We start from the raw sequence: 11,543 nt of genomic DNA on the forward strand, positions 1-11,543 counted from the left end.
GATCTAGAATATACCAACAGAATCTGTAAGCTGTGTCCCGGGTCCCACGCCAGCCTGGGTCTACTTTATGCCTATTCCACCCCTCCAGTTCATGGGGTTTTTTGTTTTCAAATTACCCTGTAGGAAACGCCAGTTTACATGAGTCACCTGACTTCCTAGCACGATCTCAACAGTTTGAAGCTACACACAAGCCTCACCTCACTCCTTAACAAACTCTGCTTATACTCATATGCCTTCTCACCTCTGTGGATTACCGGATGCTGAAAAGGGACAACCCCTTTGAAGTTAAAGGTATCATACCCCTCACAATAAAACAAAAACATTTTGAAAAGGCCCTACAAACAAACAAATAAGAAAACCCCAACCCAGTTCCATCACACTCAAAAGTCCAAGGATCCCAGTTACTTTTCCTGAAGCTGAAACAGATGATGAAGAGGAAAGAAAAGAAAGACAGGGGCCAAATGAAACACATAATTGTACACTAAGGTCTGGTGCTATAAAAACATGATCTAGGAAAGTATATTTAAGTTGCATTCATTTAAAACACCCAAGCAGAGAGCCATCCTCTGGGTCTGAGGGAAGGCATGTTACCTTGGAACGTTTACCACATAATTCAGCAGCCTGCCTTCAGTGAGCAGCATATTGGGAGATAGTTTAATTCCTTAAGAGCTGAATTTCCAAAAGGAAAGTCATAAAGTGAGCTTTCTTATCAGTAGAACTCTCCTGCTGTAAAACTGTGAAGAACGTATCAGACAGAGTGAGTCACTCTCCACTGTAAACCTTCCGGTGCTGCATGAATGCTGCCTGTGCGCCAAAGAGCTGCCCATACTCGTCACGCCGACGGGCTTGCTCTCCACCGTGGAGTCTGTGAACTTTCTCATGACTAATAAGAGATATTCTCTGGTTGTAAGTTTTCCCACATCTACTACACATGTAAGGTCGCTCTCCACTGTGGATTCTCTGATGTCGAATGAGGTGAGAGCTTTGTCGGAAGGATTTTTGACATTCAATGCATTTATAGGGCTTCTCTCCAGTGTGAATTCTCTGGTGTTGGATAAGGGACAAGTGTGCACTGACTGATTTCTCACATTCACTGCACATGTAGGGTTTCTCTCCAGTGTAAACCCTCTGATGCTGAATAAACTGTGAATGCTGGCTGAAGGCCTTGCCACACTCACTGCACTCATAAGGCTTGTCGCCGGTGTGAACCCTGAGATGCTGAATGAGGGAGGAGCGGACGTTGAAGGCCTTCCCACAGTCACTACACATGTAAGGGCTCTCCCCAGTGTGAATTCTTCGATGGCAGATGAGGTGTGCACCCTGGCTGAAAGCTTTCCCACAGTCACCGCACTCATAGGGCTTCTCCCCGTTGTGTGTCCTCTCATGCTTAATTAGGGTGGATATCTGTCCAAAGGTTTTCCCACACTCGCTACACTCATAGGGCTTCTCTCCAGTGTGACTCCTCTGGTGCTGGATTAGGTGTGATCCCTGACTAAAGGCCTTCCCACAGCTGTGGCACTCGTAGGGCTTCTCTCCGTTGTGCACTCTCTGATGCTGGACAAGGGAGGAGAGAACACTGAAGGCTTTGTCACACTCGTTACACTCGTAGGGCCTCTCGCCATTGTGTGTCCTTTGATGGTGAATGAGATTAAAACTCTGGCTGAAAGCTTTTCCACACTCATTACACTCATAGGGCTTCTCTCCAGTGTGAATTCGCTGATGCTGAATAAGGTGTCCCTTTTGACTGAAGGTTTTCCCACACTCATTACACCCATAAGGTTTCTCTCCAGTGTGAATTCTCTGATGCTGGATGAGGGACAGGCGAGCACTGAAGGATTTCCCACACTCATTGCAGATATAAGGCTTCTCTCCAGTGTGAACCCTCTTATGTTGAATAACTTGTGAGCGCTGACTGAAGGATTTTCCACATTCATTACACCTATAGGGTTTCTCTCCAGCGTGGATTCTCTGATGAACAATAAGGGTTCGGTTCAGGCTAAAGAATTTTCCACATTCGTTACACTCATAGGGTTTTTCTCCTGTGTGAGTTCTCTGATGTTGAATGAGAGACAATCGTGTGCTGAAGGCTTTGCCGCACTCAGCACAGTCATGGGGTTTCTCTCCAGAATGGGTTCTCTTATGCTGAGTGAGATGTGACTGTCTCCGGAAGGCTTTTCCACATTCCACACACACGTACGGCTTCTCTGCACTATGCACTCTCTGATGATGGATCAGGTTAGAGTTATGACTAAAGGCTTTTCCACACTGACTGCACTCATGGGGCTTCACCCCAGTGTGAACTTTACAATGCTGAATGTAAGACGGACACGTGCTAAGAGCTTTCTCACATTCGTTAGCCTCACAGGCTCTTTCTCCAGTGTAAGTGTTACAGTGCTGCATGGCGTAGGGACGGGCATGGGAAGCTCTGCCACCTTCCTCACACCTGCAGGGCTTCTCTCCACTGTGAATTCTCCGGTGCTGAATGACAGCTCTGCTCTGACCAAAAGCTATTCCATACACAGCACACTTTTCAAAGGCTTTTTCTAGATTGTTAATCCTCCGGTTCTCACTGAAAACTGAACTCTGCCTGGGCATTTTCACAAACACATCTGCCTGACAGGCTTGTTCTCCTACACAGAAACTTTGGAGGTTAGTGAGGTCCTTACTCGTTTGGAAGTTTTCTACACATGACACACTCTGGTGGAGACTCTTCCCTGAAGACAGCCTGCAGTTCCTGACGGAACTTGCGTCTGCCGCGCAGTTTACCTCAGCTGCACTGAATTTCGGACCTCTTTCCCCCAAGGGGTTTTCACATGTGTCACTGTCACTGGCCTGAAATTACTCTTCTGGGGGAAATCCTTCTGAAGTCCCTCCACTGCATATTTCCCCCAGCAATTCTTTAGCTTTCCCTCAGTTTTAGTCATCTCTTCAAAATCAGATTCCTTGGAAATATTCCTTACATGCTCTTCTAATTTTGTTCTCTGGGATTCCATTTCTTCAGAAATTTCCTGCTTTGGAGTCAATTCTTTCTTTTCCTTCCTAGAGACATAACCTAAAAAAAAAAAAAAAAAAAAAAGAGTTACTCATGTTTTACTATGGGAAATACTTAGAGCATAAATAGAAACATTTATATGAAACAATTATCTCCTAGGAGGATTTGGATTTTCAGAATGCAAAACCAAAAATGACCTTACTGGGAAGAGAAAAGAGAAGGTGAGGAGAGAGAAGCATGCTCTCAGAGCAATGAAAGCTGGTGTGGGAAGGAAGCAGGGAAGGAGGGAGGGAGGGAAGAAACCCAAGGTGAAATGCCTCCATTTCAGATGGGCTAACCAGGCACAGATGGAGCAGGAACCTCGAGGCGTGACCTGAGGGAGAGGCACCCTCAGAAGGTGAGGAGGGGGGACTTCCCTGGTGGTCCAATGGTTAGGACTTCACCTTCCAATGCAGGGGGTGAGGGTTCCATCCCTGGTCAGGGAGCTCAGATCCCACATGCCTCAAACCAAAACATAAACAGAAGCAATATTGTAACAACTTCAATAAAGACTTAAAAAAAAATGGTCCACATCAAAAAAAAAAAAAAAAAAAAATGAAGGCAAGGAGGGAGATGGTGAAGTCAGCAATGGAGGCTTGGACGGTCAGCACCTACACTGATGTCACTGCTGCACACTCCGCAAAAAAGGCATCTTCCATGGCTTATACATAAGAGGCATTCAAACATTTGTTGAAAAATAAATGTATCGTGAATGATTTATAACGAATGAAGGGTATACTGAGTAACACATTATGGGAAAAATGATTTGATCTGGACAACTTGGTTTCACAGAAGTAAATCACGGAAAATAGAGAAAAATAGAAACAAAGAAGCAACCTACCCATTCAAATAGCAGGTATAGCACAAGGCAAAAAAGCCAAATGTGTACAACAGTCCATACCACATGTTCCCAATGGATAAAAGTACCTGAAACTTTGTAAAAAACAAAACCACCCAGCCAAAAGCACTGAATCATGTGGCTACAAAGACCAGTGGAAGGACAACCTGGTGAGAACTGTGAGAGGGTAGCCTCTCACAGTTTTGAGAGACCGCAAAAGCACAATGGACTCTCTCTTTTGTAAACAGTGGTTATTATTAGAGCTGGCACTTCCAGACTGTTTAGCCAGAACAGAGAGACTGAGCTGAAAATATTAACTGGGTGGGATCTAACACTGGGCTAAGTCGTCTTTGCAGAACTATGCCCAGTGCTTCAAAGGGACTGATTTTTACCATTCAAGTCTGAAAAGTAAAAAGCAAACAATACTTCATTCTAGAAACCTAGGAGCAGCCTGAAGGGGCAGGTTGCAGATGGTAAAGGTCCTGAATTCCTGTGGCTTCTGTCAGGAGTATCTGAGGAGTTAAGAGTTTTCAACATCCTGGGACTAGAGTCTAAAAAGATGATCCTTGTCAAGAGGTGCTATTTCACCAGGTACGAAACAGAGTGAAGAACGTGACAAAAAAAGAGACCACAGAACAGAGTGATCTATGAGTCAAGAAGCAACGTCTCTGGGACTTCCTTGGTGGCGCAGCGGTTAAGAATCTGCCTGCCGGGGCTTCCCTGGTGGCGCAGTGGTTGAGAATCTGCCTGTTAATGCAGGGGACACAGGTTCGAGCCCTGGTCTGGGAGGATCCCACATGCCATGGAGCAACTAGGCCTGTGAGCCACAACTACTGAGCCTGAGTGTCTGGAGCCTGTGCTCTGCAACAAGAGAGGCCGTGATAGTAAGAGGCCCGCACACCACGATGAAGAGTGGCCGCCACTTGCCACAACTAGAGAAAGCCCTCGCACAGAAACGAAGACCCAACACAGCAAAAATAAATAAATAAATAAACTCCTACCACCACTTATTAAAAAAAAAAAAAAAAAATCTGCTTGCCAAGGCAGGGAACACAGGTTCGAGCCCTGGTCCAGGAAGATCCCATGCTGCGGAACAACTGAGCCCGCACGCCACAACTATTGAAGCCCGCGCACCTAGAGCCTGTGCTCCACAACAAGAGAAGCCACTGCAACGAGAAGCCTGTGCACTGCGACGAAGAGTAGCCCCTGCTTGCTGCAACTAGAGAAAGCCTGCTCGCAGCAACGAAGACCCGAAGCAGCCAAAAATAAGTAAGATAAATTTATTTAAAAGAGTTAAAAAAATATGCCTAGCATATTATATGCTAATTATACCTTTAAAAAGCTGTTTTTAAAAAGAAAAAAAAAGGCGTGTGGTAGGGAGCCAGTCCACCAGAGATCCAACTCACCTCTGTCCCTGGCTGGCTGTGCGACCTCGGGCTAGCAACTGAACCTCTCTGTGCCTCATTTTCCTGAGCACCGACTCTGCAGGGATGCTGGAGGATTGTGTAAGTTCACTGTGCCAGCACAGTGCTAGGAATGCACAACAGGCCAGGCAATGTTAGCTGCCATGCAGCAAAGAGCACAGGAACTCTGCTACGCTTACTACGTACATGCCCAAATCCTTCACTACACAAGAAGCAGCCCTAAGTCACGCGTTTCTCCAAAGCCCAGAATCAGCCTGGGAACTCTGAGTGAACAGCAGGGGTGAGAGTCTGGGCAGGATGGCAAGCCTCCAGGTGGACTCTCCAAGTGGTGTCTCCAGCAGCCAAGGCAGAGCTGACCAGCAAGACCTGAGGACTGGGTGACATGGAAACGACTGAGAGGCAGCCAGGGTAGGGAGGCAGCTGCCAGGGAGACACCTGAGCTCTTTTCAGGAACTGAAAGAGCATCTTCTAATGTAAGGTAAACATGACCCCATTCAGGGGCACAGCATAGGGGCCATTAAGAGCAAAAAAGAGAAAAGAAGAGAAAAAAGATGGAGAAGGAAAGCAAAGCTCTGGTGGTGACGCAATTTGGCCTGGTGAAGTGGTGGCACCTGCCAGCAGGGGCACGAGAGCGTGGGGGTGTTCCTGCAGACTCACCTGCATGCCTGCGTCTCCAAATCCAGCTTCCCTCAATTCTTGGTGAGTGTGGGGCCCATGGCTCTTCCCCCTGCTCCAGCTTGGAGATGACATCAGGTTTGGAACCTTCAAGTCCTGCTCCAGAGAAAGAAAGCGAGACTGACAACTCATCCAGGTCCAGGGCAGGATGGCCCTATGGGCAGCGTCTGTGTGCTGTCATGACCTTGCCTGCCACCTGGTCTCCAAAGCATGGACACAGATGTAGGCCTCTATCCCAGCTGAAGAAGAGTCAAACCCAGCTCTTCTGGGGTCACAGATAAGGGACAGACGTGGGGCTTGAACACATCATGGCAGAAGACTCATGGTAGAGGAGGTGTTGCTGTACAGCAGACTAAGTATAAGGCAGGTATAAAGCAGGGCTCTGAAGCCAAATGGATGCAAATCCCAGATCTGCCCTGACAGCTTGTGTGAACTTAATAAAGTGGTATTTGTCAGCCTCAGGTTCACCTATCAACGATGTATCCTACCACCAACCTCGAAGATGCATGAAGATTAACTGAGGGGATATGAATATACTTGGCGTTCAATGAATAATGTTCTCCTTCCATACTTCCTACAAAGAACTCAGGGGAGTCCCTGGCACCACCTGTCCCCTCCTCTGCCCAGACCAGGCCTGCCTGGGCCCAGGGTCACAAATGCCCCATGTCTGGGCCCAGGGGGTGAGAAGCCTCTGAGCCTTGAGCCCAGCCCCAGTCCCAGTCCCCAGGGCCATTTGTGGAGCAGGAAGCCCAGAGCTGAGCTCCTGGGAAGAGCCTCACCCAGCGAGACCATAGGTTTCCAGCATCACATCCCTGTAGAGTCCCTTCTGAGCAGGGCCCAGATGGCCCCACTCCTCTCGGGAAAGGAGCACGGCCACTTCCTCGAAGGAAACCAAGACCTGGAATGACAAGATCTTGTTGCAACCGCAGGACGGGCCTGGGGGTAGGGAGGCACTAGGCTCAGGGTGGGCAAAACCCCTCTGAGCACATGCACCAGACTGCCTTCCCCACGAGAGCGGGCTCTTTGAGGCAGACACCATTCTGACTCGTGTTTACCTGCCCATCCCTTGCCCTCCTCTGTGCCCAGTCCAGGGGTGAGATGATACAGTCCAGAGTGCATTTCAGGGACTTGAACCCAAGGGTTGAGGACATCAATGAAGACAGGGAGCCAACTACCTTGAGACCAGTGCCTCAGAGGGAACCGTGGAGACTCCAGCCAGGAAAGGGCCGAGGCCACATTGAGGCGTCTCCACGAAGACCACTCACCTGGGGCCCAGGAAGAAGCTGCTTGTGGGCCATCACTGGGTCTCCAAGCTTGTCCCGAGGAGGCAGGCAGAGCTGTAGCAAAAGGGAAGAGTGTGATGGAGCCTGATCCGCCTTCTGCTCCCCACAGCAACCTGAGACTTCCGGGCCTGTACCTCAAGAGGTCTGTGGCAGCAGAGACCCAGTTGTAGGCTACTTGAAATCCCCAGGAAGGAACAATGGTCCCAGCACCCAGTGGCCTGAGATTATATGTTCCCTTGCCCCCCATGAAGCCTCCCCAGCAGCCCGTAGTACGACAGCATAACAAGGCCACACGTGAAAGCCAGGTCCCCGGCAGTGCACCTAAGGGGAGACGACGGTCTGCCTCTCAGGCCCACCTAGGAGAATCCTGGGCAGTGGGCAAACAGCTGAGGACAAGAAGAACAAGCTCCTACTCTACAGCAGTGCACAAGCCGTAGGGAGGTTGACAGACATGATACTTGTGTCAGGGGATAAGGAATCGAAACAATAAGCAGCACGAGGGCAGCAACTGTTGGGAGGAGATATTTTACGAAAGGCAGCCAGGGAAGGCACCTCTGATAAAGTAACATCAAAACAGCTATGGATGGAGTGAGGGCCGGCCGGCACTAAGTAGATATCAGGGGAGATACATCCTGGGCATGGGGAGGCCCAAGTGCAAAGGTTGCAAGGAGCAAGCACACTTGACATGTTCAAGGAAGGGCAAGGAGGCCAGAGGGGCTGAAGCAGAGTAGGGGAGGGCAAGACAGAGGCGGGTGGGGTGACCTGCGGGCTATAGGACTTAGGCTTTTACTCTGAATGAGATTAGGAGCATCTGGAAGGTCTGGGCAGAGTGATATGACTTGACATGCGGCTGCTCCAGCTGCTGCTTTGAAAATGGACTGGGGGGCAGGGAGGAGGGTGTAAGGGTAGAAGCAGGAAAACCAACTGGAAGGTCCCAGCAATAACACAGCTGGAGATGACAGTGTCTTGGAGCAGATGGTGGTAGCAGGAGATACGTAGTCAGACTGCAGATACCTGTCAAAGGTGCAGTCAATAGGATGTGCTGACAAATTAGATGTGGGATGAAACACCAAGCTGTTTGGCCCAAACACCTGAGATGATGAAATTTCCAATTACCCAGGAAGACTGTAGAAGTATATCTGAAGGATAAAAATTAAAAGTTGTCTTGTACATGTTATGTTCAAGATGCCTATCAGACTACAAGTGGAGAATGAGGGCATTTCGATCCACAAGTCCAAATTTCAGGAGAGAGGTTGAAGCTGGCTGGGTATATACTGGGAACCGTCAGCATACATGTAACATTTAGAACCACAGATCTGGTGATAATTTAGGGTGACAGGTGACACGGGGTGTCACTCCCATGAAAACCTTTCCAACTGGCCTCTGATACACAGTCAGCCTCTACCCCCATGGCCTGCTCCATGCAAACAGACCCCTTAATTCAGGTAGAAATGTGCCCTTTTTCCTTGGCCCCAGCTACTTTGGCCCTAGACCACCTTCTGGTCAACAAGGTGTTAAGGGAAGTTTGCAAAGAGGCTTCTAGAAAAGGCTTTTCCTCTCTGATGATAAAAAAGAAACAGGGAGAAACACTTCTGTCTAGTGTGACCATGAGGATAAAACCCAGGGAACCTCAGAGACACAACCCAGAACAAACCCTGCCTGCCCCGCCTTCATCACTTAAGCCTCTGTTGGGCTCTAACTGACAACTGAACCCAAGCTTATTAATGCCCAGTTCATTTCTCTTGGGCCATCCCGGAATCTCCACCTCAGGCCACCCAGGCCAGAGGTAGCCTCTCGGTCCGCAGCCAGGGCTGGCCTTTGACAGGTCCCTGGTGCTCGCGCCCTTTGTGTGCTGTGCACAAGCGGTCCTTCCAAATGCACTCGGCCTCCCCTTTCAGCCTCATGTGGGAGGCACGTAACACTCCTGTTAGAAGCATAGGCTCTGGGCTCCACCAGACTGAGCTCCAGTCTCAGATACACCACCTCTTAACGCAAGGGTCTCGAGTAAGTGACGTGTTTCTCCACAGACCATAAAATGAGAACATCACCACTTACCTTAAGTGACTATTTTGAGTTAAGTGAGAAAAATGTATAAATTGCTTCGCATAGTGTTCGCAAACCACAAACAAAACCCAGTAAATCTTAATCATCACCAAGGCAGTGTGTACTGGGCGCCCACCGAGCGAATGAATGAGCCCCGGGATTGTTCAGCGCCGGGATGTGCACCAACGTCCCTTCGCTGCACAGCCTACGCGACTTCATCCTTTCACGGAACCTACCCCTGATGAGTAAAAGTACTCTCTCTCATCTGAGAAAAAGCACAGGTTCGGTGCATCCCCTGACCGCGCCCAAACTTCGCCTCCTCTGTGAGGCCTGGCTCGTGCCCGCCGCCCCGCCTCCGCGCCGGGGTAGCCCGGACCCCACCCCCGCGCGGGTTTCCGCCCGGCCTGCCCCTCAGGCCACACGAACAGGCGCTCCCCCGGCTCGGCCCAGCCCCGCGCCGTCCCGCCTGTCGCGGCGCCGCAGGCACCTCCGCGCGAGGGGAGGCCAGGACTCCCACGGCTCCGCCGAGAAAGGTAGACGTGCACCGTACACCACGCCGAGGAGGGCGGACCCGCCAGGCCGGAAACGCCCGCTGGGAACTTCCGCCCCGCCGCCAGCTTACCGGCCAATCAGATCCTAGGGTTCTGTCGGGCCGCTCTAGGCGGCTCAGAGGACTCTATGCCACTGGCCCCCTTGGCTTGGGAGAGGTTTTAGCAGTTCGTCAGAGAGTTAGGAAGTGACACAAGAAGCTCGGATTTACCCAGAGAAGGGAAACGGGTCAGAGAGGGAATAAGTGAAGGTAAAATAAAATCTTTTACTTGTCTTACTCCTAAGCAAAATAAAAGGTCATTGTTTTTCAGAGTAATATTGAATATTAGTGACAGTGTATTGGGTAACTGTCGCATGTGTAAGGTGAGTGGCAGCGGTGTCCTAGGGACGGAAGAGAGGAATCGGGACACTGGGTTATAAGTACCTGTGCTACCCGTGAGGCGTTGTAGTGTTATTTGAAGGTGGACTTACATTAGTCCTAATATATATTGCAAACTTCTAAGACAACCATTAAAATTTTTTTGAAGTATAATTGATATGCTAAATAGGAGAAAAAAATCTAATCAGATAAAATGCTCAATTAAACCGGAGAAGGCAGGAGAAGAGGGAAAGATTTTTAAAAAGAAACAAGTGTAATGAATAAAAAACAGTAACAACCATATTAATACTCGCTTTAAAAGTGAACGGTCTAGGGCTTCCCTGGTGGCACAGTGGTTGGGAGTCCGCCTGCCAATGCAGGGAACGCGGGTTCGCGCCCTGGTCTGGGAGGATCCCACATGCCGCGGAGCGACTGGGCCGGTGAGCCACAATTACTGAGCCTGCGCGTCTGGAGCCTGTGCTCCGCAACAAGAGAGGCCGCGGTAGTGAGAGGCCCGCGCACCGCGATGAAGAGGGGCCCCCGTTTGCCACAACTAGAGAAAGTCCTCGCACAGAAACAAAGACCCAACACAGCCATAAATAAATAAATAAATAAATTTAAAAAGTGAGTGGTCTAGATTAAAATTAAAAGAAGACGGAACTAACTGTCAAAGCAGGTAAAAAAAAAGACATATAACATATAATTATATGTTGTCTATAAGAAGCCCATTTTAAACACGAAAACACAGATAGATAAAAAATAAAGGGAGGAGGGGCTTCCCTGGTGGCGCAGCGGTTGAGAGTCCGCCTGCCGATGTAGGGGACACGGGTTTGTGCCCCGGTCCGGGATCCCACATGCCGCGGAGCAGCTGGGCCCGTGAGCCATGGCCGCTGAGCCTGCGCGTCCGGAGCCTGTGCTCCGCAACGGGAGAGACCACAGCAGTGAGAGGCCCGCGTACAGCAAAAAAAATAAAGGGAGGAGAAAGGCATACCATGCTGACACTAATGGAAAGAAAGCTGGAGTATCTATATCAGTTTCAGACAAAGCTGACTTCAGAGCAAGTAAAATTATCAGGGACAAAAAGGGTATTAAATATGATAAAGGGATCAAGTTTATAAGAAAACACAAGGATCCTTACCGTGTATGCACCTAACAACAGAGCATCAAAATACATGAGACAAAAACTGATAACACAGCACATTTTTCCAACAGCATTTGCTCACTTCATGTCTTGGTGTTATATTTTTGTAATTCTCGCAATATTTCAAACCTATCATTATTATATTTGTTATGGTGATCTGCAATCAGTGATATTTGATGTTTTGACTACGACTTGCTGAAG

At 49.1% G+C, this 11,543-nt stretch overlaps 1 protein-coding gene across 1 annotated transcript; it reads right to left on the reverse strand.

The window, feature by feature from the left end:
• Nucleotides 1-16: 16 nt before the first annotated feature.
• On the reverse strand, nucleotides 17-9,862 carry LOC132500870 (zinc finger protein 252-like). Its single transcript, XM_060116194.1, is given in 7 exon segments — nucleotides 17-2,807; nucleotides 2,810-3,052; nucleotides 5,951-6,088; nucleotides 6,758-6,866; nucleotides 7,234-7,305; nucleotides 8,266-8,390; nucleotides 9,531-9,862. Coding segments are annotated over 5 exon segments (2,568 nt in total). The 5' UTR covers nucleotides 7,267-7,305; nucleotides 8,266-8,390; nucleotides 9,531-9,862; the 3' UTR covers nucleotides 17-762.
• Between the last annotated feature and the right edge of the window lie 1,681 nt (nucleotides 9,863-11,543).

Source organism: Mesoplodon densirostris, chromosome 13, assembly GCF_025265405.1.
Source record: "Mesoplodon densirostris isolate mMesDen1 chromosome 13, mMesDen1 primary haplotype, whole genome shotgun sequence".
NCBI classification, from domain to species: domain Eukaryota; kingdom Metazoa; phylum Chordata; class Mammalia; order Artiodactyla; family Ziphiidae; genus Mesoplodon; species Mesoplodon densirostris.